General features: G+C 45.5%; 3 protein-coding genes across 11 annotated transcripts in view; all 3 read left to right on the forward strand.

Moving 5' to 3' along the window:
* Window positions 1-258: 258 nt before the first annotated feature.
* Window positions 259-2,076, forward strand: HSPB2 (heat shock protein family B (small) member 2). The gene is made up of 2 exons (XM_004481145.5): window positions 259-965; window positions 1,418-2,076. Exons 1-2 carry the CDS (start codon window positions 758-760, stop codon window positions 1,870-1,872), a joined length of 663 nt encoding a protein of 220 aa, XP_004481202.3. The 5' UTR covers window positions 259-757; the 3' UTR covers window positions 1,873-2,076.
* Window positions 2,077-5,675: 3,599 nt separating this feature from the next.
* On the forward strand, window positions 5,676-15,336 carry C27H11orf52 (chromosome 27 C11orf52 homolog). Of its 6 annotated transcripts, none has more exons than XM_071212331.1 (6): window positions 5,676-5,826; window positions 8,580-8,603; window positions 12,497-12,560; window positions 12,690-12,727; window positions 13,797-13,861; window positions 14,506-15,336. In XM_071212331.1, the coding sequence occupies exons 1-6, from the start codon at window positions 5,739-5,741 to the stop codon at window positions 14,755-14,757; spliced, it is 531 nt and encodes a 176-aa protein (XP_071068432.1). In that variant the 5' UTR covers window positions 5,676-5,738; the 3' UTR covers window positions 14,758-15,336. The 6 variants fall into 6 exon arrangements, with proteins under 6 accessions (XP_071068432.1, XP_012376160.1, XP_058145061.1 ...); XM_012520706.4 differs by lacking the exon at window positions 12,497-12,560 and adding an exon at window positions 8,841-8,879 and having other exon boundaries at window positions 5,691-5,826; XM_058289077.2 differs by lacking the exon at window positions 5,676-5,826 and adding an exon at window positions 8,841-8,879.
* Window positions 15,337-15,821: 485 nt separating this feature from the next.
* The window catches only part of DIXDC1 (DIX domain containing 1), an 89,435-nt gene continuing 78,395 nt past the window's right edge, over window positions 15,822-26,861 (forward strand). The window contains exons 1-3 of one of the 4 annotated variants that reach the window (XM_058289080.1): window positions 15,865-15,928; window positions 16,381-16,472; window positions 16,979-17,070. In XM_058289080.1, coding sequence (XP_058145063.1) covers window positions 17,014-17,070 — 57 coding nt within the window. In that variant the 5' untranslated portion in view covers window positions 15,865-15,928; window positions 16,381-16,472; window positions 16,979-17,013. Of the gene's footprint in view, window positions 15,933-16,282; window positions 16,473-16,978; window positions 17,071-26,861 lie in introns of those variants that run through there. The other 3 variants (XM_058289079.2, XM_058289081.2, XM_012520691.4) reach the window with 3 other exon arrangements.

Raw genomic sequence — 26,861 nt, forward strand, 5'->3', positions numbered from 1 at the left:
ACTCGTCCCGGTCTCATTTCACTGGCTTTCCTATGCACACCCACTAGCAGAACCCCCACCCCCAGCCCTCATTCTGTTCTCTGGAGTTGGGCCCGCGTCAAGAATCTCAGGCAGGCGGTGGGGTGCCCCTCCTCCCCGCCCCCCGCCCCCCCCCAGGCGCTCGCCTGCCAGGGGCATCCGGCCAGCAACTATCTTGGGCCTGGCCGGGCACTGGAATCTTCCAAGGCTGGGCCCCAGGGACATTAACTCCTTGTGGGTCCCTGGAGGAGGGCGGTGAGCCCCAGCATGCCAGGGCCAGGCGTCTGCCTGGTGCCCTGCCTTGACCTGGGTTCGGGAGAGGACCCTAACATTAGTCGGCGCAGGAAGACACCCCCACCCCGACCCTGACCCCACAGGAAAGGTGGACAAGTTTCTTGCATTTGTCAGCCTGCAAGGCTGGCAAACCCTTAAACCCAGGAGTTGCCGTGGGAAGTAGGGAGCCCGCTGCCGGCGCCTGGGGAGGAGGAAAACGTGCAAACCGTGGGTGAGGGTCTCAGCTACGCCTCCCCTCGCCCCCCACCTCCCGACACCGGCCTCCCCTCCCCCCCGCGCACTCCCGAGCCAGGACCCCCAGCTGTCCTCTCAGGCACCCTGCGACAGCTGAAGGGCGTGCGGGGGAGGGGACCGGGGGTCCGGGCGGCACCAGGCACACCCCCGCCGCTCGCACCCAGGGCCCCCCGGCCCGCCCCTCCCCGGAGGCGCGGCACTATTTTGGGTGATGCAGACCCCGCCCCCACCTCCGGCCGAGCCCTGGCCCTGCAGGCGGCTGGAAGGGTCGCGCTGCGCCTGTCGGGGCTGCACCTCGGACCGGGGCCGCCGCCCAGCTGCTGCCATGTCGGGCCGCTCGGTGCCCCATGCCCACCCGGCCACCGCCGAGTACGAGTTTGCCAACCCGAGCCGCCTGGGCGAGCAGCGCTTCGGGGAAGGTAGGACACAGACGCCACCCCTTGCCTCCCACCCCCACCCCCTGAAATTCTGGGCGGACCTCCCAGCGTTACTGGCCTCCACCCCACTTTGGGCTTAACTGAACTCCTGGGACGAGCCATCTCCCCCACCCCAGATGCCCGCCCCCCCCCCCAGCCCCAACGAGCAGGGCGCTGTCCCGGGCCTTCTGACCTCAGAACAGACACGGTGCCTACACGCTGATCCTCCTCCTCGGCCCCCCGCCCCCGTGTGCCTTCTTGTCCCCCCTCTAATCCCCCTGTCCCAGTTTGCTTTGCCCTCCTCACCCCCACCCCATTTCCTTTCTCAATCCCCTCTCCCTAGCTGCCCCCTGCCCCTCCCCACTTCTGACTCTCCTTCCTGCTCCCCCATCCCTCACCTCCAGCTCCTCTCCTCCCTCATTCCGCCTCTCCCCTTCTCTCTCTCTGCCCCTCAGGCCTCCTGCCAGAAGAGATCCTGACCCCCACCCTCTACCATGGCTACTACATCCGGCCTCGGGCCGGCCAGGCTGGGGAGGGTAGCAGGGCGGGGGCCTCGGAGCTTCGGCTCAGCGAGGGCAAGTTCCAGGCCTTTCTGGACGTGAGCCACTTTACCCCAGATGAGGTGACCGTGAGGACTGTGGACAACCTGCTGGAGGTGTCCGCCCGGCACCCCCAGCGTCTGGACCGCCACGGCTTCGTGTCCCGCGAGTTCTGCCGCACCTACGTCCTGCCTGCCGATGTGGACCCCTGGCGGGTCCGCGCCGCCCTCTCCCACGATGGCATCCTTAACCTGGAGGCGCCTCGGGGTGGCCGACACTTGGACACGGAGGTCAATGAGGTCTACATCTCCCTGCTCCCTGCGCCTCCTGACCCGGAGGAAGAGGAGGAGGCCACCAGCATGGAGCCCTGATGGCCTCAGACCCAGCACCTAGCAGCTCCCTCTCTGCCTCCTGCAGTGGTAGGAGCAGCTGCCCGCCACCCCTGGGGTAGCAGCATCCCTGGGAGAGGGGAGCGGTGCAGGGTCTGCAATGTATGGTTTGGTCCCTTGGGACGTGTCATATAGGCTTTGGCTTAGTTCTGGGTGGGGCTGAATAAACCCAGATCTCGGGGCCTAGTTTGTGCTGCTCCCTGTTGTGTGGCCTGGAGGATGGGATGGGCAGGGAGGGAAGAGGTCGTGGCTAGCTAGACAGACGCTCTTGGGTTCGATGTGCCCAAGGTACCAACGGCACCCCGAGCTCACATTTGGATGCCGAGCTCATACCCGCAAGCTGGCACTGGCTCCAGATCAAATTCCTAGCCATGGTTTTCTCACAGTGCAACAAAAGAAGAGTGATCCTGGGAGGGAAATGGGATATGCCATCCGAACAGCCCAGAGGGCACTGTCTGAGCTGGTGATTAGAGACACAAAAACTAGGGTCTCCAGACCGTCTGGCCCCTTTTTTTGGGGTAGGGGTTAGGAAAACAGTGACTGGCTGGAAAGAATTACCTAAAGCCCTGGAGTGAATACTTGGTTCTCCCATACTAAGGTCTTTCTACTGAAAATGGCTTCTGATTCCTAGGAACTGCATATGCCTACACAGGGCCACTGACACACAGCCTCTACCATTATCACCGCACCCTAAAGTCTCCCCACCCTCTCACAGGGGAGGCCCACGAAAGCATTGGTCTCCAATCCCAGAACATTCCAAAGAGAGGAAACACTGCATCACCACATCCAATCCCAGTCCAAATGCAGGGGTTCTAGGGCCATTAGGGGGGTGGGATGGCTCTAGGGGGATATCCCCTTGGAAGCAGAGTCCTACAACTATGAGTATGGGGTATTCAGGAAATCCTGGGCTTCTGACCCCTCAGTTACTCTCTGTAGTGAAGAGAGCATGCATGGTTATGATTTGGGGAGTGTCCAGAAGACCTTCCTGCCTAAAAATACGTCTTCTACCAAACTGGTGGATACCTGAAATTCTTCCATTAAAGCGGTGTTTCTTAAATTGGGTCACAGATGGCTTTGATAATCTAACAAAAGCTATAATATAAAACCTTCTAGCCAGAAAAATACACATGCTCAAAATTTGAATAGGTTCACAAAACTCTTGAGATCCATTCATACATTCCTCTTAGGGATCGATGGATCCCCAGGATAAAAACCCTCACTTGAGAAGTTCAATGATTAATATAAGGATTGCCTCAGAGAAATAACTATTTGTAGATTCATTTTTAATTCATTCAAATCAAACTCTAATACACTATGGGGGAATATGAATTGTAAATTAAATTATACTAAAATATGGTCTTTTATTGTCTACTTTCAGGAATCTTTTTTTTTTAGAAATTACAACTTGATTTTTTTCTCTCCCCTTCCTCCCCCCCCCCCCCCCCCAGTTATCTGCTCTCTGTCCATTCGCTGTGTGTTCTGTGTCCGCTTGTGTCAGTGGCACCTGGAATCTGTGTCTCATTTTTTTGTTGCGTCATCTTGCTGTGTCAGCTCTCCATGTGTGCAGTACTATTCCCGGGCAGGTTGCGCTTTTTTCCCGCTGGACAGCTCTCCTTATGGGGCGCACTCCTTGCGCGTGGGGCTCCTCTACACGGAGGACACCCCTGCATGGCAGGGCACTCCTTGCGAGCATCAGTACTGTGCATGGGCCAGCTCATCACATGGGTCAGGAGGCCCTGGGTTTGAACCTTGGACCTCCCATGTGGTAGGCAGACGCCCTATCCATTGGGCCAAATCCACTTCCCTACTTTCAGAAATCTTAACATCTAGTTGAGAAGAAAAACAATTTTTAAAAAGGGCCCTACTCAAACTTCAACTAGACCAGCTTCACATGGGTCTGTTTTGTAATTGGGGTTTTTTATACGTCTTATTTAAAAGAAAGAATTCCTTAGCTAAGAAAAATTTGAAAAACCTCTGATCTAGTCCAGCTCCTTACCCCATTCAAGTTATTTTCAGGCAATTGGTAAACTTCTCCCGGGACATTTTGAGTGACAGAGAACTTAGAACTTAATAAGGCAGCCCACTTCATTTATTTGAACATATCTCTTTCAATTCATTTCTTCTGTTGAATCAAAATCTGCATTTCAGTAACTTCTGCCAATTTGTTTTGGTTATGTCCAGAATATAAATGCAACCCTTCTTTCACTTGAAAGTCCTTCAGATATTTAAAGATAACTATTCTTTAATGTTCTCCTAATGCTTGCTTCCCTTCTTCCAGCTAAAACATGCCTAGAACCATATCTTATGGCAATTTCCATACCACTTACTACCCAGACAACCTTCTTTTGAACAAAATGCCTTTTGATGACTTGAAAGCCAACACCTAAACCTAAAATTACAATTCCAGTTATGAAGTGACTGGTACAGATGTCAGCCAACTAATCAACACCCTTGCTTGGTATCTCTAGGCTTCTGTTAATACTACTTGAGATATATCTGGTCTTGTGACTACCACGTCACCCTGTTGGCTCCTTGGGAGTTTCTGATCATCTAATATCTTAGATGTTTTCCTTTAAATTATAGAGCACGTGGCTGGAAAGGGACCAGACTGAGAAGGGCTCTGAGTGCCAGGCTAAGAAGCTTGACCTTTATCCTGTAGTAACAGGAAATCATTAATGGCTTTTGGTCTAGACCGACAACAGGAAGGAAAGATTACAGCTGATGGCAGAGTATACAATAGATTGCCCGGGAGAATCGCGGCCAGGAGATAAGAGGCTAGTGATCCAGGCACGAGATGATAAACTAAGATGCTTTCCACCTGACAATTAGCTGAGAACAAAAAGTAATAATAGCATAATATTAACTAAGACTTCCTGAGAGCTTCCCATGTGCCAGGACTAGAGCTTTACCTGCATTATCTCATTTAATCATCACCACTATCCTATTGGGGAATCACTTAGCAGGAGGACATGGGGAGGAAGTCAGTGCAGTGCTGAGTTCTGATCATCCACAAGGGGCACACGAATAACCAGGCATCTGGGGAAGACACCAAAGAGCACTGTAAACAGGCCTTACGTGTTTCACGAATTCTCCTAGAGCCCATGTTTTCTGCCAAGGAATTTGCCTGATGACATCCTAGCTGCTGGTAAGTGTAGGGTGAGTCCGACTTTGAGTCACTGGAAGGAGAAGCTGGGTTAAGGGGTAAGTGGGGAGTCGGTAGTTGTGCCCTGGGGGTGGAGAAGTGAGCGATTAAGAAGTGCTGAGGCCAGTACAATCAGACTCGGATGATGAGACCGAAAAGGGGATGAGATAACAAGTTTCATTTCATAGTCCTGGGAACCTAGGCCCTGAAAGGTCAAGTGCTTTGCCCAAGTTGATTCCCACAGTCAGGGAGAATATAAAAGGAATTTCCCTAAATTCGAGCTTGCAAGAGACTCGGGTATCCAACCCCAGATTCTGGGCAGGGATGATAAGAAATTGGCACCAATTACCTTGAAAGTGAAACTCAATTAAACCTGAGTGGTACTGGGGAAACCTAAGGTAAGATTCAACGACAATGAGATGTAGTGGAGAAGCATTTCCAAAGGAAACCCACAGCCCCTTTCTATCTCAGGTTTCTTTTCACTGAAGCTCGAAGCTCAAAGTCTGTGGCTTCACCAAAGAAGCTTCAAATCCCTAAGGTGAGCGAGCTCTCACCCGGAGCTGGGTTTGTGTTGCTCTACCTTTTGACTCAGTCACCTGGGAATCCTTCCAGCAGGTGGCTTCCAAAGTCCAACCTGCTAGGTTGAAATCTGACACTGACAGATTTCCCGGGAGCTGCCACTGGAAGCCTGAGCAGGAACCAGGAAATGCACAAGCCTCTTTATTTTAGCAAACAGCTGGGCTCCCTTGGAGTCAGAGCGCCATGGGAAACCGGCTCTGCTGCGGGGAAAGCTGGTGAGTAGGGGAAACGGCTGAGGGTAACATCTCTGATAGGGAACAGGGGGTCCCGAAGGAGGAAAATATCACCCCCCTGATGACATGTATGAGTAAGACAGAGCCCAGAGGTGGTTCTCTGCCACCTTCCCCTGCCTGGCACCTCCTTCCGTGCCCCCTCCTCTCAGGGGACCTTAGGAAACAGCCAGGCCAGCTGTCTGCAGGATGGCCAGAGCAGGGCTGGATGGGGAAGCAGCCATTTCTCTTTGTCCTCTTCCCCCTCCCCTCTCCCTTTTCTTCCCCTAATGATAATAATACTAGCATTTAAGAGTTTGTTATGTGCCAGGTGCTTTTACAACAACTCTTGTGAGGTAAGTGGTCTTCTCCTGCCCCTTCATTTTATAGCAGAGAAGCCGAGGCTCAGAGAAGTTAAGTAACTTGCCCAAGGTCACGTGGCTTCTCAGTGAACTGAGATTCCAACCTAGGCTTATCTGATTCTAGAGCCCAGACTTCTAACCACTACGTAGTACTGCCTCTCAGATCAAGGAAATCAACTTCACAGAAATGTTCATCAAAAAGAACAGAAGTGGGAAGAAGGAGGATAGGCAGGGAATAGTTGAATGTAATTTTCACGTGTTTGCTGTAAGACCGTAGGCAAGTCCCTTTTACCTTCTTTGTTTCTCATCTGTAAAAGTGGTCATAAATAATATGACCCACCTTGTTTAGAACACAGGTTTGTTTCGAAGAGTGAGAGATTATATGAAAATCTCATAATACATTGCATTGTTGTTCTCCTTCTTTCCCAGAACTGTCATCACAATAAATCCCAAGGCCTGCTTTTATCTGTCCACTGCCTTCTTAGCGGTACCATTCCAGGCCTGGATCAGAGCTGTGGGATGTCTTGTTTATAAATAAAGCATCATCATCATATTTAGAGAGGCAGGTGAGACGCGTTGGAAAGCAAATAGGGTTTGGAGTCAGTACCTTGGATTCACTTCTGATCCTACTACTTATTCATTTATTAGACAAATATTATTGAACATCCATTATGTACCAGGCACAGGGCTAGGTGCAGAAGACATAATAATAAAAGGAAATTTGATCCCTGCCTTATTAAGACAGCAAAGTTCTAGGTCCTTAGTTTGAAAATCAAAAAGACGTAACACACTCTTTCAACTATTAGATATTGTACAGACATAGGACATCCAGAGACATATAAAGGCTTTTAGAGAAGTGGATGTAACATCTTCTTTCCCTTCCTCTCCTTCCAAATCTTCATATTCTTCATTATTGGTCAGTTCTTCCTCTGATGGCAGTAGGCATCATTGTCATAGGAGTCAGCTTTTACTGATGCTCGTTATATGCAGGCGCCATGCTAAGTATCTTACCTTTATTATTATATTCAACCCTTAAAATAATCCCATGATGTTTAAATTCTAGTGCAATCCTCATTTTATTAATAAGAAAAGAGAGTTCTTGAGAAGTTAAAAAATTGCTGAAGTTCACACAGATAATCTTACATTGACAGTCTAACTCCAGAGCCCGTGATAAAACCTGTACACCAGACAGTCTAACCAAAACCTACTTTTTGTCTCCTAAAATATTATTAGGATTCGATAAAAATTGCTCATTATCTCATTAAAATTCTGGAGATTTAGATACTAGGACAGTCCCAGAATTGTTCACTTTAAAATGTTGTTGTTGTTGCTGTTTCTTTTTCTGATTACAAAAGACATAACCACTGTAGAGAATTTGGAAAATACCAGAGTAGAAAATAAGAAGCAACCATAAATATAAGCACCCAGAGATGACAGCCAGGAATGTTTTAGTAGATTTCCATATAATCCTTCTAAAATGCATATATACCCAGTTTTTCTTCCCAAACATCTTAGTATCTTTTTTCAAGCTTAATAAAGAGTAAATTTTTTCCATGCTGTTAGGTGTTGTTAAAAGAAATAAAACATGATAGCGGATGTGGCTTACATGGTAGAGCACCTTCTTCTCATATGGGAAGTCCCGGGTTCAGTCCCTGATGCCTCCTAAATACAAAAACAAACAACAAGTAAACAAAGGAACCAGCTCAGGGAAGCTGATGTGGCTGGGTGGTTGACCACATGTGAGGTCCAGGGTTCAATTCCCAGCCCCGGTACCTCAAAAAAAAAAAAAGAAAAAAAAAAAAATATATAAATAATAGAGTTTCTATGGCTAAGAGATTTTAAATGGAGTCAGAGGTCTTTCTGGAGGTTACTCTTATGCAAGTCTTAGCCGAAAGCACAAACTGCCAAAGAATGCAAAGACTTGGAACAATGTTCCTCAAAACCCTAAAGGGGAGTGGGTGCAGCTCAGTGGTTGAGTGCCTGCTTCCCACAGATGAGGTCTTGGGTTCAATCTCTCCTTCAAAAACAAAAAACTGAACAAATATCCACCAACCACACACAAAAAAACTGGTCTAATCTTCTTTTCCTTAAAAAACCCTTGCCTGGAAATGCCAAGACAGGACACAATTTGGGTTGCTACCTGAATCTATGCACCCCAAATTGCAATTCTAACACCCCAAATAAATGCCTTTGGTGCCTTACAACTTAATTTGTTATTTCATGGTTGACAGTGTTCTTCCAACATCTTTTTAAAATGGCTGCAGAGAGTTCCATTGACTGGATATGCCACTTATTTAGTCATTTCCCAAATGTTGGGCATATAGGGTATTTCTGATTGTGTTTATAAATATTGCTACAGTGAGCATCCATATTTACACAAATCTGATTATTTTTTAGGATATGGAATTGCTACATCAAAAGGTACATTTATTATTTATTTACTTATTTATGTATTTTAGGAGGTCCTGGAGATTGAACCCAGGATCTTGTAAATGGGGAGTGGGTACTCAACCACTGAGCTACATCTGCTCCACCATTAATTTTTTTTTTCTTAGTTGTATTTCTGTATGTCCCAGTTTATCTCCCCCCCACACACAGGTGGCTCCCTCATCTGTCTGTGTGTTGTTTTTTCTTGTTGTCTGTCTGTTTTTTCTTTAGGAAGCACCAGAACCAAACCTGGAACCTCCCATGTGTAAGGTGGGTGGGTACTCAACCGCTTCAGCCACATCTGCTCCCTGCTAGTTTGTTTTTGCCCGTTGTCTGCTCATTGTGTGCTTATAGTTTGTCTTCTTTAGGAATCACCAGGAACTGCTCCCCCAGTTTATTTTGAAAACAGTCATTTCTGATGAATATCCAAATGAATTTAAGATTAGCTTTCTCAAGTAGCATTTGAGTGCCTGCCTCCCACATAGGAGGTCTTGAGTTCGGTATTAGTGCCTCCTAAAAAAAACAACAAGCAAACTGAAAAAAAAAAACCCAACTCAAGGTAGCTGATGTGGCTCAGTAGTTGAGCGCTGGCTTCCCACATGCAAGGTCCTGGGTTCCATACCTGGATCCTGGTACCTCAAAAACAAAAACAAAAACACCTAATATATTATTCAAGGACTTCAACATAATAGAATTCTCTTTCTCTAGTTTTTTAAACTACTTTTTCTCATCTAAGCCAATATATACTTGACATTTGGGTTGTATATGTATATAACAACAAATCCATTTGTCAAAGTGAGCGTAAGATAAAACAGCATCCAGTGTCCTTTCTGGATATAATTAAATTTTCAGAGGCAAAGTGGTCCAAATGGGAGCAAAAAAGCTGACTCTTTATGAAATAGATTAGATAAACACAAAAATTAAGAATCAAAGATACTAAAGATTAATTCCATAAATCATTCTCTTTCCTATCCTTTTAACATACAGACATGTACTATATGTGTGCGTGAATTAGAATACTTCCAGTCAAGATTGTGAATGCTATGACTAGGGATTTGCAATTCAATGAAAGGATAAAGAGAGGTAGTATAGGTGAGTAGAGGACATTTCCATTAATTTATCCATATCAGCTTACTAAAGAGGTAGATTATTGGAAGTTTCAACGAGCTCATATATTGACTTGGGCCTTAAAGTGATGTTTTGTTTTGTTATTTATTAAAATCATAATTGAGAATATTAGAATGCTAGCTGTCACTGGGTAGTACCTTCAGGCTAAACACTGGCAAGAAACTACTGCATTACAAAACACACAAAAAACATTATATTTTGTGGTTCTACTATTTGTTCCACTTTTTGTAGTTGGAATGAGATAAGAGGCCCAATTTATTTAAGGACTTTTAATGTACCCCATAAACTGTCTGAATCAAAGATTTTTCTTCTTCTGCCAGACAAAACACTGATTTTCATCACAATTATTTTTTAAGAGAAGAAATAGTAAGTCTGTTAAAAAAATGGTTGTGGCCTTGAGCTATATGAAACATTACACTTTAACACACTGATTGATTATAAAACTTAGAACATCACTGTAAAGATGTTAATCATTTGTTGGCCTTCAGCACTGAACAGGTATAACTTTACTGTGACATTTCCAAAAATGCTTTGCGGCACCTACCCCAATGCTGGTACACGGTCTCCAAGTTGGAGCCATTCCCATAATAGGGGTCTTGAATAATAAGCTGTTTTTGTGGATCATAGCTCCCAAGTGGTTCAATTTTAGCTTTGCAGTTTTTAACTTGATTACCTTTTTTATTCAAGTCTTCCCGATTTTTTCCATCCATACATAGTATATAATCAAATGTGGCAAAAATCTGCTTTTTGCTGGGTAATCTGCTGGGCAATGTGATTCATAGGATCATCATGCTTCCTCATGCAATGTTGCCTTTGAAAATCAGGAGTCTTTCCTGTCGCATATGTGGCTGTGGCAGCACTGTCTAACCTCCAATTATCGGAAATACTTTTGATCAGTTACAAATTTTCTGAAAACTGCTTTGGAAATGGTGATTGACAGATGTTGCTCATACATACAAGCAGCACTGACTTGGATGCCTGCTCTGCCATCTTCTCAGGGCCAAAGAGAGGCACAGAGTCCACACATTTTTTTTAAGGACTTAAAAAAAAATAGTTATTGCTAACTGCATTCTAGAAAGAGTGTGCCAATGTTTATTCCTATGACCAGTGTCAGACAGTGTCCATTTATTTTTCTTAATTCTGAGCAAAAAATAAAATCCCATTACCTATAAATAACTGAATGTTCTGTTTGGGTTGTGTCCAGGCACTGTGAAATATCTAACCTGGAATAGGCTCTGTTCATTAGAATTGAGAAGCCCAAGTGCTTATAGTTTCCATTTAATATTCTCTTTACCCATTTAAGTAGAAATTAGTAGGAAGACAGCGACAAAGTACAAAGAATTAGAAGCTGGGATAAGGCTGTGACTGGGCAGCAGTAAGAGAAAGCAAGAGCTGAAGTGGTAGAAGAGGGAGGCAAAAGATCCAGAGGTACTTTTCGAAACTTCTGAACCAACCTATAGAGTCTGGATGGAGACACTGACTGCTTTCAGGCAAGTTGAATTAAAAAGAAAAATCAGGGAAGCAGATGTGACTCAAGTAATAGAACTTCTGCCTACCATATGGAAGGACCTGGGTTCGATCCCTGGGGCCCCCTGGTGAAAAAGAAGAAGAGAAAGAGCGCCTGTGCAGCGAGCCAGTGCCCGTGCAAGTACCTGTGTGGTGAACCAGTGCCTGCACAAGTGCCCATGCAAGTGCCTCTGTGCTGAGCCAGTGCCTCCTGCAAGTGAGTCATGCAGCAAGGTGATCATGCATCAAAAGAGAGACAAGGGGAGAGTCAAGGTGAAGTGCAGCAGAAACCAGGAACTGAGGTGGCACAATTGACAGGCAGACTTCTCTCCCCATCAGAGGTTTCAGGATCGAATCCTGGTGAATCCCAGAGGAGGGAAAATAAGAAGATAACACAGACAGCAAAAACAAAACAAACCACCGGGGTGGGGGGAGGAGGGGAAGATTTATTTATTTAAATAAATCTTTAAAAGGAAAAATCAAACCAAAACACAAATGTCCGTCAAGCTAGTAAAATCGTCATGATTTTGAAGTCTCCCTTTCTCTTTCTTTTTAATTAGCAAAGGAAGGAAACTTTCCTAAGAGTCTAGAAGTCAGACAAATAGGGTTGGCTCGGGCGTGAGCTGGGCAAGTACTAGCAAGAAAAAGCTCACAGCGTAAGTCCGAAACTATTCAGCCCGTTTCCCCAGACAAAATGCTGTTTCTCTGGACATGAAACACCTGACAATCACGCAGGCACACAGGCTCCTTGTGGGACTCCGGGGGCCCAGAAATGAATATAAGAGGTCTGCCCTGCAGCATGGGCAGGGAAGCTGAGTCACTCACCAAATTTAGCATTCCCTGTGCTCTGGACAAAGTTCCCAAAAGGACAGGAAAGGTTAAACATCTCTCACTTTCTCTGTTAATTAAAAACAAGGACAGGAAAGCAGGGAAGCAAGATCGCCCGGTTCCGAAAGGACTCTGAGGGGCCCCAAACTAGTTAACCCTGGTTGGGGCAGCTTCTACTGAATCCCAGAATGAAAACCCCAGGTTGGCAAAGACCATGAAAAAGGCACTGAAGAAGCAGCATGAGGGTCTCCGAATCCAGGAATATGACATTATTTGGCAGGTTTCCCTTGCCCTCTGCTGGGATTAGCCTGTTAGACAATCCAGGAATAGTCCTCGGCCCAGCTACATCCCCGGCATACAGCACCGGGTTGTTTGAGGCTGTATTTGGGGTTTGGTTATGTCAGTTGTACCACTCCACCTTCCAGAATCATCCATGTGGAAGAGGTGTGCTACTCTGGATAAATGCTTTGGGCTTGCACCTGGCTCAGGGTGAGTTTGTTAGAGGGAGGTGGGGGAGGGTCATTCCAGAATTTTGGGGACATAACAGAGCAAATGATGAAGGAGGAAAGATGGAGACCAGGGCTCTTGCACATGCGTGATCTGTTTTTCCTATCACAGGAGCTGTCCACCACATGTCCGGAGGAAAAAGAAAACAGGTAATAGTATGGGGGTGGGGGTGGGGTGGGGAGTGTCTGAAGAAATCTGGGGTTGAGCTGCAAACTAGAGAAGAGAAGACAATAGAAATGGATGGTGTCTTTGGAAAGGCTCAAGGGTGGAAAAGAGGAGTGACTTTGGAAGGGACAAAGGGAGGTGGTACACCAGAAAGACTCTTCAGATCACTGGGCTCAAGCTGGCTCTGGACCTCTGAATCTTCTTTCCATTAACTCTGATCAGCAAGGTTGTTCACTCCTTCTTTCATTCATCCAGGAAATACTTACTGACCACTTATATTGTATGTGAGGCATTGTGGCCTCGCAAGGGGCCAGAGAGGCACAAGAAGGAGACACTGTCTCAGGCCTGGAAAAACTGCAAATCAAGTACGAGACAGGTGCAAATAAATAATCATAATACCATCTACTAGTACTGTAGCAGACACATACTCATGCTGTGGGAGAATGGGAAAGGACACCAATGCCAAAACAATAATAGCAGCTTCACAAGGAAGCAGAGGAGGCGGCAGGGGAGGGGTTTTAGGCAGCGGAATTAGCCCATCAACTCCCTCCCCCCGCAAAAAAAAGGCTGATTTGATTGAAAATGGCAGCTTATTTGGAGTAGCTGAGCACTCATCACGCTGCATTGTAATAGTCTTTTACTTCTTGATCTCCCCTAGTACTAAGCTCCCAAGGCAGGCAAACATCCCACTCATCATTCTGTCCCCATGGCATGGAGCCTGGCATGTAATGAGCTCTCGACATATATTTGCTGAGCTATATTAGGGGCTGGTGAGAAAATGAGGATGAGACATTAGGGCCAGACTGTGAAAGGACCGGATTGTCTCCCCTTCTAAGGCAATGGGCAGCCAGATTAGGCTTTGAAGTCCCAAAATTACCCCATGAGATTTGTAGGAAGACACAAAAGTGGCTCTGATAGCAGTGTAGGAATGGTAGGACTCAAGAGGGGTGAGAATGGAGGCAGGGAGATGTGTTCAAAGGCTACCATAGTAATTGAATAGAGATTTGAAGAGGACAATCTAGGTGAATATTTAAATTGGTTTCTTCCCTTCAGGGAGTCAAGCAAGACAGCCGCCAAAGCAGCAGCCACCACCACCGCAGCAACAGAATGGCACAAAGGTAGTGACAGGCCTCTGTCCCTTTCCCTGGGCTGGAGGACATGGGATCTCAGTACAGTGGGTTTTTTACCCTGGGACAGATACATCTCAGGCATCAATAAAATTTGCTGATTCTACCCAGCTCTCTCCACTCCCCAAAGGGGCAAAGGGAAGGGATGTCAGTCTTACTGGCCCTGCATTGGAGATGAGGTGTGTATGTTTCCTGTTGCTGCTGTAACAAATCACTACAAACTGGATGGCTTAAAGCAACAGAAACTTAAGTCTCTCACAATTCTGGGGACCAGAAGTCTGAAATCAAGGTGTCAGCAGGGCCCCGCTGCCTCTGGAGGCTCTGGGGGAGGACTCTTCCTCGCCTCTTCTGGCTTATTGTGGTGCCAGGCATTCCTTGACTTGGGGCAGCCTGACTCCAACCACTGCCTCTGTCTTCACTTGGCCATCTTTGCCCTGCATCTGTGTCTCTGTGTCTGAATGTCCCTCCTTATAAGGACCCTAATGCAGTATGATCTCAACTAATTACACCTGCAAAGACCCTTTTTCCAAATAAAAGCACGTTCTGGGGTTCTGGATGGATAGAACTTGGGAGGACACTATTCAACCCAGGACGGGGGCAAAACCAAGCCAATGAACACTGTTCATTCCTCACAGGGCCCTGAAACACCAGGACATACATATGAGCAGGTGTTAGAGCACCCCAAGTCTCAAGACAGGAGGAGTCCAGGCCTCTGGCCAGAGGAGAGCAATTTGTATTATGCCGACATCCAAGTGTGCAGCCGTACCCAGCCACGCTCTGTCCGCGGAATGAAGCACCTGCGGTCAGAAAACACGACGGAGTATGCAACCCTTCGCTTCCCCCGGGCCACCCCTCACTATGACAGCAAGAATGGGACGCTGGTGTGAGCCTTGGGGTGCAGGGGACAGTTTCCATCATCTCACCACTACTTTGGTACTGAATCTACTTTGAGGAACTGGGTGGCAGCCCAGGGACGCTGGCCACGTTTTAGGCTTTCAGAGCTCCTGGAATTGTAAGGGCCACCGACCTTGCCCTCTCCCCTAGGCGTATCTCTTCTTTGCCAGCATTAGCTTGGACTTTATTTTGGTTAGCCGGGGTGGTGGGTCCACTTAAGGAGGAAAGCTAGGCCTCTGACGCCTACCTCCGCTCCTGCTCTCAGGAAAAGTGCAGAAAGCACAGGTTACCTTCTAAGCACTGTGGGCTGATCTTGCCGGGCTTTATTTAATGGTATCTCTCTAACACACCTTCAGCTCCAGGCCTGGAGGGGGCGTTCTGGAAAAGCATTCTGAACTCCAGCAGACAGAGGGCCGGCTTGGGCGGGGTCCGCCCCTCAGCGGCGGGGTCGGGACCCAACTAGGCAAATGGAGGCGGGGCTGAGGTCTGGCGGAAGGGTCTCCGACCACGGGCGACAGGGACTTCTGAGGGTCACCGACACTGACAGCCTCAATAAACGGCCTGAAGAACAAGCATGGTGTATTTTCTGGGGCGAGGGTTCTGCGGGCTCCCCTCGAGGACAGCGAGGGCTCGGCCGGCTGCACGGCGGCCCGAGGGGCGGGCTGGCAGAGGAGCCCCGGCGCCCGGCCCTGCAGGCCGCGGGGGCGGCGGAGCGGGGCCGGGGTTTGGGCGGGCCGGCGTGGGGCTTCCGTGGCGCCAGGCGGAGCCCCCTAGGCAGGGTCGGGAGGCCGAACGGTCTAGGGCCGCAGGCGACAGGGGCGGAGTCGCCAGGAGGCGGGGCCAAGCCGGGTGGGCGGGGCCAAGGCCGGCGAGAGGCGGGGCGCTCTCGGGCCAGCCGGAGGCGGGGTTCGGGCCGGTAGGGGGCGACTGAGGGCCGACCGGGTCGGCTGGGATGGGCAGGGGGCGGGGCCCGCTCCCGCCTGCAGAAGGCGGGGTTCGGGCCCAAGGGGGGCGAGGCCAGGGCTCGCGGGAGGCGGGCCAGGCCGCGGCGGCCTCCGCGTCACCATGGCAGCGGAACGCGGCGGCGACGCCGTAGTCAGAGCAGCCAGTGCCCGGAAGGGCCGGTACCCGGGTGCTGAACCTGACGGACCGGCGACTTAAGCGGTAGGTGCTGGAAGGTGGTGGGTACCTGGGAAGTGAAAGATCCTCTTGCAACGCCCCTCCACTGGTTGAGGGTCCAGATCAGTAGTGGAGATATGAGGAGTGGCAGGGGTGGAATGGGATTCAGGTTCTGAGCCTCACAGATTCTTAGTGTGCAGTTCCTGATTCAGACTTTCCAAGGCTGGACCAGAATGGTAACGCACTTCCCTTTCTCAACCTGTACCTCATGCTCCCTAAAGACCATTGCGCCTCGACTGGTCCCTGAGAGGGACTGTTCCGTTAAGATGGGTGGAGAGAACTGAAAACAGAATCGCAGCACAAAAAAGTTGATAGTATAGTACCAGCCTTATAGAGCGATTATGAGATTTTAAAGCCCATGGAACAGAAGATAGTATGCAGTCAAATGTTGCCTGTTGCCGCCACCACCACCACCGCCATCGTCACTCTTTTCCCAGCCTGTTCTCTGACTCAGAACTGGTGCAGTTGGATTCAAAAGAGGTGGCCTGGAGGAACAACTTCCCACTCCCGTTTTCTATATTAACTGGAGGTAATAAAATTAACCCTGTCTATCTCCAATGGTTATTTACTGTGAAGATCAAATAAGATGATATAGGTGATAGCACTTTGTAAACTATAAAGGGCTTTATACAAATTTCTGCCCTAAGTATAAATGCTGGGGATTGAGAGATGTAAGTGCCTGGGCAGAGCTTCCAGTATTTCTCCTAATTGTCTTCTGAATACTCCTGTGATCCAGGACTGATAGGTGTAGGGAGGAGGGAAAATGCATTGTTACTTGACTAATGATAGGGAAGCTTTGCTCTTTATTGCCATTAAAATCTAAGTGACTAGGTTTATGAATGCCAGTAGAGCCCTGTTTTGATCATAATTTCTTGGGCTTGATTTCTGCTAACCAAGTCCCCATTTCTTGAAACTTCATGAATACCTAAGTTGGTTGTGTTGGGGGAGGAATCTGACCCCACTAGGTTGGTTTAGCTCTTGGGATTTCTTTCCTGCTCTCTATTTTTGCATATTTCTTCCTCTTCCTATTTTAAGGTAGCCCTGATTCAGCTTTTCCAGATACTCTGAAGATGGGGACCCAAGTGGTTATGAGACTCTGTACCTCCGTGCTGCCAGCAGAGCCCTCTGTAAGTTTCTGATAAATTGATGAAAGGAGAGTAATGACCTTATTAAAATTTCAGTACAGTTTTACAACTGGGGGATTTCTCCATCAGAACTCAGACCCTGGAACAGAATTATAATATATTTGCCTTCTTTTCTTGTTTACATTTCATGTGAAAATTCTAATTCACTTGGGTCTTGATGCTCCCTTCATCATCTTTTCTGAAATTGATAAAATCAAGGAGAAGTTGGAAACTTCTATCAATTAGTCAGAATATATGTATTTTAAAAGGTTTAGATAAAGTTATAGAAATAATGCATGGTAATTGTAGAACTTTGGAAAATATTTTGGAAGCATGAAACACATCCATAATTCTTTCATCCAGAAGAAACCAGTGTTAATATTTTGGGAGATTTCCTTCCAGTCTTTTTTCCTATGTGTACTTTTACATACTTGAAATCATATTATGCACAAATTTTGGCTTTGCTTTCTTTCACTTAACATTTGTTGATATGAAATTGTTAAAATGTTATAATGTGGTAAACATTATATTGGCTTTAATTTTCTTGGCATTCTTCTGTTGTTGTACTTTTGGTTATTTTTGCTTTTTCCCCCTGTTGTAAATAACTTTGTCCATGTGGATCTTGGAACACAATATTTATTTACTCAAGACTTTTTTCTTAGGGTAGATTCCCAGAAGTGGAATCCCTAGTCAAAGGATATGAACATTTTAAATATTGTTACCTTTGAAAAGAATTTCTTTACCAAGGAAGGTCCTCAGTAGAAATTTGGCCATCTGCTTCAATGAGACCCTGAGCTCTGCAGAAAGATTATTTCATGATTTGTATTGTGGAGCCCCAGTACAGAGGCATGGGGGCATTTATAGTGTTTTCAAAGTAGACAAACTCAGGGATCACTTCCAAAGTATCCACCAGATGTCGCTAGTCTTACTTAACTTTCATCTATCTAGCTGGCAGATAACTTTTGAGATTTGAATTTTAAAAAATTCATGTAGAATGCATTTGCATATCCACTTTGGCATGGTTTATATTAAGCACTAGCATCTGGTGATTATTTTGCTGACATCCTACTCTAGTCTCTCACTATTCTATCTTTTTTCTTCTACCCACTCAGTCTGTCACACTCACCCCATATACCCTGTCCTCACACAGTAATAATATTGGATTCTTGGTTTTACCAGTCTTTCTTTTACTGTTATTTCTTCCAGTCTTTTTTCTTGCCTGTGTATATATGTGTGTGTATTTATATGTAACTGTCAGTTCTTCAAGTTTGTACTAAAGGAATAGGACCTGGCATAGAAGGCACGTAATAAGTGTTCAACATAGATTTAATGAATGTTTGAGGAATGCATGGATGAGGGAAAGGAAAAAAGAAGCCTACCAAATATTATGTACAAATAAATGTACGTTTGGTTTGGAAATACAGTAGAAGAGGCAAAGATTTACATTCCTAAATTTGAATTTTAAAGACAGAAATATTCATTCATTTAGCCAATAGATCTCGAGCATCTACTCTGTGCCAGGGACTATTCTTGGTGCTACGGATAAACCTGTAAACAAAACACAGAAAATTCCCTTCCCCCAAGGAGCTTGCATTCTGGGCAAGAGGAGGCTGACAATAAACAAATAACAAGTGAAATATAGAATATACAAGATGAGTGATTAATGCTGTGAAGACACATAAAAATAAATCAAGGAAAGAAGATGAGGAGTGTTGGGGTGAAGGGGTGTTGCCGTTTTATATAGAGTGGTCTTAGTTTTGCTACTTCTAAAACAAACACCATGTGATGGGTTGGCTTAAACGAAGGGAATTTGTTGACTCGTGGTTTCAGAGACTAGAAGGCTGGCTTCCTCTCAGGGTGGGTGTCTTCTGGCTGGCCAGCAATCCTTGGGGTTCCTTGGCTATTTTGTCACGTGGTGATGTCCCCTCCTTTTTCTTCTGGGCTTCTTCGACTTCCAGTTTTTCCTCCTTTCTACGGCTTTCTCTCTCCATGTGTGAATTTCATTCCGATTATAAAGCCATCTGGTAATCTGGAGTAAAGCCCAAACCTGATTCAATTGGGCCATACCTTAGCTAAAAATAACATCTTTGGAAATCCCATTTATAATGGGTTCACCCCCACAGGGATGGATTAAGATTAAGAACATGTTTTCCTGGAGCACATAATTCAATCTACAATGGGTCAGAGAAGGCCAAATGGATATAGTGACATTTTAGCAGAACCCCGAAGGAAAAGCAGGAATGAACACCATGGGGGATGAGTGTTCCAGACAGATCAAGCTAAGATCGGAATCAAGAGTGGTCAGAGGAGTTTTCTGGAGGAAGAGGAACTTGAACTAGGCCTGGTGAAAACTTGGGGAGCAGAAGGATGGAGTGTGGAACATTCTAGGCAGAGGGACAGTCATGAAGGCATGGACGTGAAATGAGCCTTGTAAATCTGGGGCGGTGAGGAGCCTCCTCACCTGAGCAGCAGTGGCTGTGGGGAGGCCTTCAGAGCTGGGCACACTCGGAAAAAGGGGTGTTTGAAGGCGTTTGAGCAGTTGAGCAGCAAGATGAAAGCAGTGTCTAAGGATGATTAAAATGGATGTAGATTGACAGGTGGAAAAGCCTGGAGTCAAAGAGAGCAGCTTAGGAGCCAGGACATGTTTGGGACCTTTGCTGGCATGAGCCCTGTTTGTATGTCAATGCTGATGTCTCAGAAGGTAAATGCAAGAGAAATTTTAAACATCTGTGACTGCCAAAGATCTCAACTAATGTGAAACAAAACAGGAAAAAGATTAAGAATTTATCTCAGAGGGTCATTTCAAATATTTCCATTGACAGTTTTAATTATTTGTTTATTCAGATGGCCATACTGCTTCTTTGTAGTCATTAACATAACCTGTAACCATGACAGAGGTGCTAAATTTGACATAGGTGTGAATTTCACATATCTTAGCTCTATCCAGGGAGGAGTCACAGTCAATATTTTAACTAAATGGCAATTTTGTTTAAGGCTCAAAGTCTTAGTTAGGCTAACAAGTTATCATCTTTATTAACAGAAGTGGTGAATGCATTTGCTAAGGTTCCTCCACTGGCACATTCATTCATTCAACTAAAAACATTTACTGAGTACCCTCTGTTTTACAAGCATTGTAAAAAAGTAGGCTTGAATAATGGTTAAAATCTGGACTTTGAAATTAGACTGGGGTTTTAATCTGGTTTCACCACTTTAGTAGCTATAGAGTCGATGCAAAAATTATCCTCCAAAGCTCTCTTTCTTCATCTGTAAAACTGGACAATAAAAACCCCCAGTGTTAATGATAGTTGTGGGGAATGGGTGTAGTCAGTGGTTGAACGACTATTTCCCATGTATGAGGTCCCCAGTTCAATCCTGCATACCTCCTGAAAAAGATTAAAAAAACAAACAAACTTGTGACCATCAAATGAGATAAAGTACATAGGACAAGGCTAGGCACATGGTAAATTTCAATTTTGCTATTGTTACTGCTGTATATAGCTGCTGTAATAGTTACTGCTGTATATAGCTTTCAGTTTGTGGAATTAAGTATCTGCCATTACTGCCAATATAGTGTAGGACTGAGGAGGCCAGGTATAAATTCTGAAATCATGCAGTGTGGCAGAGAAGATGCAGAAGGAGGCTTGCTGTGTTTCTTTGCCTTTCCTCCCAGGCAGAGTGAAAGACCGCCTGCTGTGTTAGGAGTGGTTCATGCAAGTGGGCTTGCAGCTTTCTCCCCTTACAGGCATTACAGAATGCTGATCATTGTCCTACTTTTTTACTCATCCTTTAGCTAACCTACTTACTCTCTCAGCTCTTACACTGATACCACAAGGTAGGAGTGGGGAGATGGAAAGGATAGTACATGTTAGCATTGCATGGAAGTTTCATAAAGCTCAATTCTTTACCTGAAGCAGACTGCAATAAACATATCTTTTATACAAAAACTTTAGACAGGAATTTTGCACTTTTTCCAAGTATGAGAAGCAGACTATATTGAAAATAATTTTTTGGAACATTTCAATAGTTACATGGGGACAATGGAGTAGGATATTTTGAAATTGTACTATTTCTATTTTAATTAATTAAATTAAATACTGTTAAAAAGTTAGTTTCCTCAGTTGCATTAGTCACATTTCAAGGCCATATGTTGGGGAAGCAGATGTGGCTCAAGCAGTTGGGTGCCTGCCTACCACACAGGAGGTCCTGGGTTCAGTTCCTGTTGCCTCCTAAAGAAGACGAGCAAGACAGTGAACTGATGTGATGGGCTGGCGCAGCAAATTGCTGCAATGAGATGATGCAACAAGGAGACACAATGAGGAAACATAATGAGAGATACAACAAGCAGGGAGCAGAGGTGCTCAAGTGACTGGGTGCCTCCCTCACACATGGGAGGTCCTGGGTTTGGTCCCCAGTGCCTCCTAAAAAGAAGACAAGCACACAGTGAACAGACACAGAGAACAGACAGCAAGTGCAAACAACAAGTCGGCGGGGAGGAGAAAAGAATAAATAAAATAAAATATGGGACAGCACAGATATAGAACATTTTCATCATCACAAAAAGTCCTAAGTGACAGGACTGCTCTAGAATATGTGTTTGGTATCATTGCAGAATTGTGGGGAATAGTCCAATCGTGGACCATACATGCCCTATACTAAATCTCTTTTTATCAGTTCACCACAATTCTTGCTAACTCTTCCAGCATGCTGGGAGGTGCAGAATAAGGAGCACTGAGCCAGGCCTCAGGAGCCTTTGGTTCCAATCTTCGCTCCCTAGTGATTTGCTGAGTGACCATGGGCACCTCTCCGCACCCTGGTTCCTCCTTGTGTGGAATGAGGGCGTTAAGCCAAATGATAGATTTGGGGGGGGGGGCGGGAGCTAGCTTTAAAATTCAGTGATTGAATGAGGCTTTTCTGAGATAATTGAGCTCCCAGGTGGTACGCAGATGACGTGTTTGGGGAGAAGTGGCCTCTAAGCAGGCCCTCCCTCTAATGCCTCAATGTTTTCTGCTGTGTGTCCAAAGCATGATGGTCTGTCATCCACTCAGGTTCTCTACCGAGGGACCCACCAACTGAGTGTTTTGATTTTGTGTCCCTGTGCACTTAGATGTGTTGCGTGGAATTTTATGCTGTTGGAAGTTCCATGCTTCTCTTTAAAAAGGGCTTGGAGCAGATGTGGCTCAGGTGGTTAAGCGCCTGCTTCCCACATAGGAGGACCTGGGTTCAGTTTCCGGTGCCTCCTAAAACCAAAAGCAAAAAACTAGTGGACAATGAGCAAGATGGCGGTAGAGTAAGGAGCTCCTAGAGTCAGCTTGTGCTACAGCACAGTTAGTAATCACCCAGAACTATCTAAAGCACAAGGAGACCAGAAGAGCATCTTGCAACATCCTCAAAAGAATGGAAGGAGGAGACTGCCCATCTACAGAGAAGATTCATAGAGCACTCCATGCAGCAGAGGCTGGTACCCAACCTCCACTGGCAGCACAAGCTGCCTTGGGAGCTATTCCATGGCTGGAATTGGAAGCAAAATGGGTGAAATAAGAACTGCCTTTACAGTAATAGCATTGAATGTTAATGGATTAAACTTCCCAATCAAAAGACTGGGGAAGCAGATGTGGCTCAACCAGTTGGATGCCCGCCTACCACATGGGGGGACATCCTGGGTTTGGGTTCCAGTGCCTCCTAAAAGAGGATGAGCTGATGCTACCTCCTGCCACAATGAGCGAGACACTGCCTTCTGCTGCAATGAACTAGATGCCGCCTCCAACTGCAACAAACAGATGCCACAAGCCAGCAGATGCTGCAGCCTACAGGAAGGGGATGTGGCTCAGGCCACTGGGCTCGCTTCTCATGTGGGAGGTCCTGGTTTTGGTTCTTGGTGCCTCCTGGAGAAGGTGAGCAAAAAATGAGCAGACAGATGAGAGAACCATCTGGGGGAGGGGGACATAATTAAAGAAGAATAAATAAACCTTTAAAAAAGAAAAAAGACACAGATTGGCAGAATGGATAAGAAAATATGAGCCATCTGTATACTGTCTGCAAGAGACTTACCTTAGACCCAAGGATACTAATAGATTGAAAGTGAAAGGCTGGAAAAAGATATTCCACACATACAATAACCAAAAAAAAAAAAAGCTGGAATAGTTACACATCAGATGAAATAGACTTTTTTTTTTTAAGATTGATTTATTTAGCACCCCATCCCCCCCATTGTCTGCTCTCTCTGTCTGCTTGTCTTCTCTTTAGGTGGCACCAGGAACTGATCCTGGGACCTTCCAGAGTGGGAGAGAGGTGCTCAATCTCTTGTACCACCTCAGCTGGTCTGCTGTGGCTCTTATTGTCTCTACTTTGTGTCTGTTTTTGTTGTGTCATCTTGCTGCACCAGCTCTCTGCCCTGGCCAGCTCACTGTGCAGTTTCTTGTCTTTACCAGGAAGCCCGGGGAATTGAACCCTGGACCTCCCATGTGGTGGACGGGAGCCCAATTACTTGAGCCACATCTACTTCCCGAAATAGGCCTTAAAAGACACTAGTAATATGCGATCTGAGGAGGAGGTCAGGAAAAAATTCCATTTACTATAGTGACTAAAAGAATAAAATATTTAGGAATAAACTTAACCAAGGATGTAAAGCACTTGCATTCAGAAAACTACAATACAAAGACCTAAATAATTGGAAGAACATTCCATGCTCATAGATTAGAAGACTAAATATCATTAAGATGTCAATTCTACCCAAATTGATATACATACTCAATATTGTCCTGATAAAAATTCCACTAGCATTTTTTAACTAAATGGAAAACACAATTATCAAATTTATTTGGAAGGGTAAGGGGTCTCAGATAGCCAGAAACATCTTAAAAAGGAAAAGAGGGAAGCAGATGTGGCTCAGGTGACTGGGCTCCCACCTACCACATGAGAGGTTGCGGGTTCGCATCCTGGTGCCTCCTAAAGAAAACAGCAAGCTGGCACAACAAGAGACACAAGAAGAAAAGACCATAATGGGAGACACAGCAAAAGCAGCAGAGGTTCCTGGTGCCTCCTAAAGAAACAAGACGAACAGACACAGCAAATGAAAAACAGCAAGAGGGTAGGGAGAAATAAATAAAGTAAATCTTTAAAAAAAAAAGTGAAGTTGGAGGACTCTTACTTCTGGACTTTAAATCATGTTACCTAGCTACAGTGGTAAAAACAGCACAGTACTGGCATAAAGACAGACACAGAGACCAATGGAACGAAACTGATGGTTCAGAAACAGACCCTCACATCTATGGTCAAGTGATTATTTATTTATTTAAAGGAAACCATTTGGGAGGGACAGTATACTTTTTGTAAATTTAAATTTTTATCCCCTGCCCCTACCCCCTCCGGAGATGGCTCCCTTGTCTTTCTGCTCATCTTCTTTAGGAGGTACTGGGAACCAAACCTGGGATGTCCCCTGTGGGAGGCGGGCACCCAATTGCTTGAGCAACATCCAGTACCAGACAAGTAGTATTTGACAAGCCTGTCAAACCCACCCAGCTCGGGCATACCAGTCCATTCAATAATGGTGCTGGGAGAACTGGATATCCATAGCCAAAAGAAAGAAAGAGGATCCCTATCTCACACCTTATGCAAAAATTAACTCAAAATAGATCAAAGACCTAAATATAAAAACAAGAACCATAAAGCTTTTAGAAGAAAATGCAGGAAAACATCTTCAAGACCTGGTGGTAGGTGGTGGATTCTTAAAGGAGATAAGATGAGGACTGAGATGGACTACTGATGTTTCATATATGTAGAAGTTTTAATTAACTTTACTGTGAAAGTATAGAAATGTATAGAGTTGATGTTAACACATTATAGTGAGTCGCAGCTGGTTTATAAATGGGAATGTGGCTGGAAAGGGTAGTCTAGGGATGTAAATGTCAAATGACAGAAAGCTAGAGAATAATCTAGGGACTGACACGGTAAATCCAGAGGTGGATGAGAATTGTGATTGATGGTACAGATGCAAGTGTCCTTCTGTGAGCTAGAGCAGATGTATGCCATTATTGCAGGGTGGTAGGAATGTGGAGAAGCATGGGAAAAATACATCTGGAGTGACCTATGTACTGTGGTTAACAGCAATATTGTGATATTCATGCATCTGTGCCAATGATATACTGTGTTGATAATGGGGGAGTATGGGAAAAGTGTGCTAAATGTACACTCTGGACCGTGGTTACTGGTAATAGTCTGATGATGATATCTCACAATCTGTAACAAATGTTTCACTATGGTATAATGTGTTGATGGAGGGGTGTTGAGTGGGAATTCTGCACATGAGCATGAGTGTTTTGTCAGTTCACAACTTCTGTAATAAAGATATTAAAAAAATAATAACAGGGTGGGTTGGGGGAAAAATACACCAAATGTAAGATATGGACTATAGTTGATAGTAAGATTTTTGACAATAGTCTTTCATATTTTTTAGCAAATGTCTCACAACAATGCAAGGTGTTGGTATCGAGTTGATGTATGGGAGCCCTGTGTGATGTTATGCATGTTTGCTTTGTAAGTTCACAACTTTTACCATATACTTATTGTTTATGTATGTTCATGTATGAGTGATATAAAAATAATAGTAATAGGTCGGCCATTTTATCCAGGTCAAACGACTGATATTGCAAGACCGTTAATAAAATTCTTTTCTCCTCCACACACACACAAATAATAATGTTAATAAGATGGGTTAGGGGAGAAATACAACAAACGTAAGATACTCTGGTTGGTGGTAATATTTTGAGGGTGCTCTTTTATCATTTGTTAAAAACGTTTCACAACAATGCAAGGTGTTGGTGATGGGGTGAGGTGTGGAAGCCCTGTGTGGTGTTTTGCATGTTTGTTTTGTAGGTTCACAACTTTTACTATACACTTATTATTTATGTATGTTTATGTATGAGTGATATACTTGAATACATTTTTTAAATGAAAAGAAAACAAAAACGAACAAGCGAAAAAAAAACCCAGGGGAGCCAATGTGGCTCAGTGGTTGAGCGCCGGCCTCCCACCTACTAGGTCCATCTGAGGTTCAATTCCCGGCCCCCAGTACCTAAAAAAAGAGGCTTGTTGCATTGGCTAGTGTCTCCACTGAAGGTGTTACCCCTATGGCAGGGTCAGGGAGGTCTTGCCAGCTAAACTCCCCAGCTAGATGAGATTATACAGGACAGAGATCTTCTGATTTATGAGTGGCTCCATTTGATTTGGTGTCATAGCTATACCCCGGCCTTAGCCAGAACTGAACTCATAGCATCCAATGTACAGCACAATACTTGTGCTGGTTTCAGCTTCCTGCCCATTGTGGGCAGAAGGGGCTGTGTCTTTCCCCAGAAGCATCTTTGTGTTTAGCAGCTTTAGATGTTCAGACAAGATGTTGTTAGTTGGCTGTTTAAGGTAAGGTTTTTCTTTACTGGTAACTGGAAAGGAGGACATTAGGTTGAATATGAGCCATTAGTGAGCCTCCTTCCTAAGGTACTAGTGGGGTTGGGGGAGGGAATTTGGGCCTTCTGAAAAATCATGAGTGTCCAGTCTGGGCTCCTCAGCTGCTTCTGCCACGATAAGCTGTGTCCTCGGGCAAGGCCAACTTTCTCTGAGCCTTACCACTCTGAAAACTCTTCTCTGCCACCTGGAATCAGGAGGAGTAACAATATGGGTAGTCTTTCAGCTTTTGCTTTTCCTGTAGAAACAAGATTTTGCACTAGAGCAAGTGACTAGTAGTCTTAAACGTAAATAAGCAAGGCTGTGGCTTGAATCACTAGAAACAAAGGGAAATAACT

Source organism: Dasypus novemcinctus, chromosome 27, assembly GCF_030445035.2.
Source record: "Dasypus novemcinctus isolate mDasNov1 chromosome 27, mDasNov1.1.hap2, whole genome shotgun sequence".
Taxonomy (NCBI): domain Eukaryota; kingdom Metazoa; phylum Chordata; class Mammalia; order Cingulata; family Dasypodidae; genus Dasypus; species Dasypus novemcinctus.

Bases quoted from the DNA above. Each gene is read 5' to 3' on its own strand.
- HSPB2 (XM_004481145.5), top strand. From the start codon at position 758: ATGCAGACCCCGCCCCCACCTCCGGCCGAGCCCTGGCCCTGCAGGCGG. The intron at 966-1,417 runs GTAGGACACAGA...TCTGCCCCTCAG, and splicing joins CGAGCAGCGCTTCGGGGAAG to GCCTCCTGCCAGAAGAGATC.
- C27H11orf52 (XM_071212331.1), top strand. From the start codon at position 5,739: ATGCACAAGCCTCTTTATTTTAGCAAACAGCTGGGCTCCCTTGGAGTC. The intron at 5,827-8,579 runs GTGAGTAGGGGA...ATTATTTTTTAG, and splicing joins CTCTGCTGCGGGGAAAGCTG to GATATGGAATTGCTACATCA. The intron at 13,862-14,505 runs GTAGTGACAGGC...CATTCCTCACAG, and splicing joins AGCAACAGAATGGCACAAAG to GGCCCTGAAACACCAGGACA.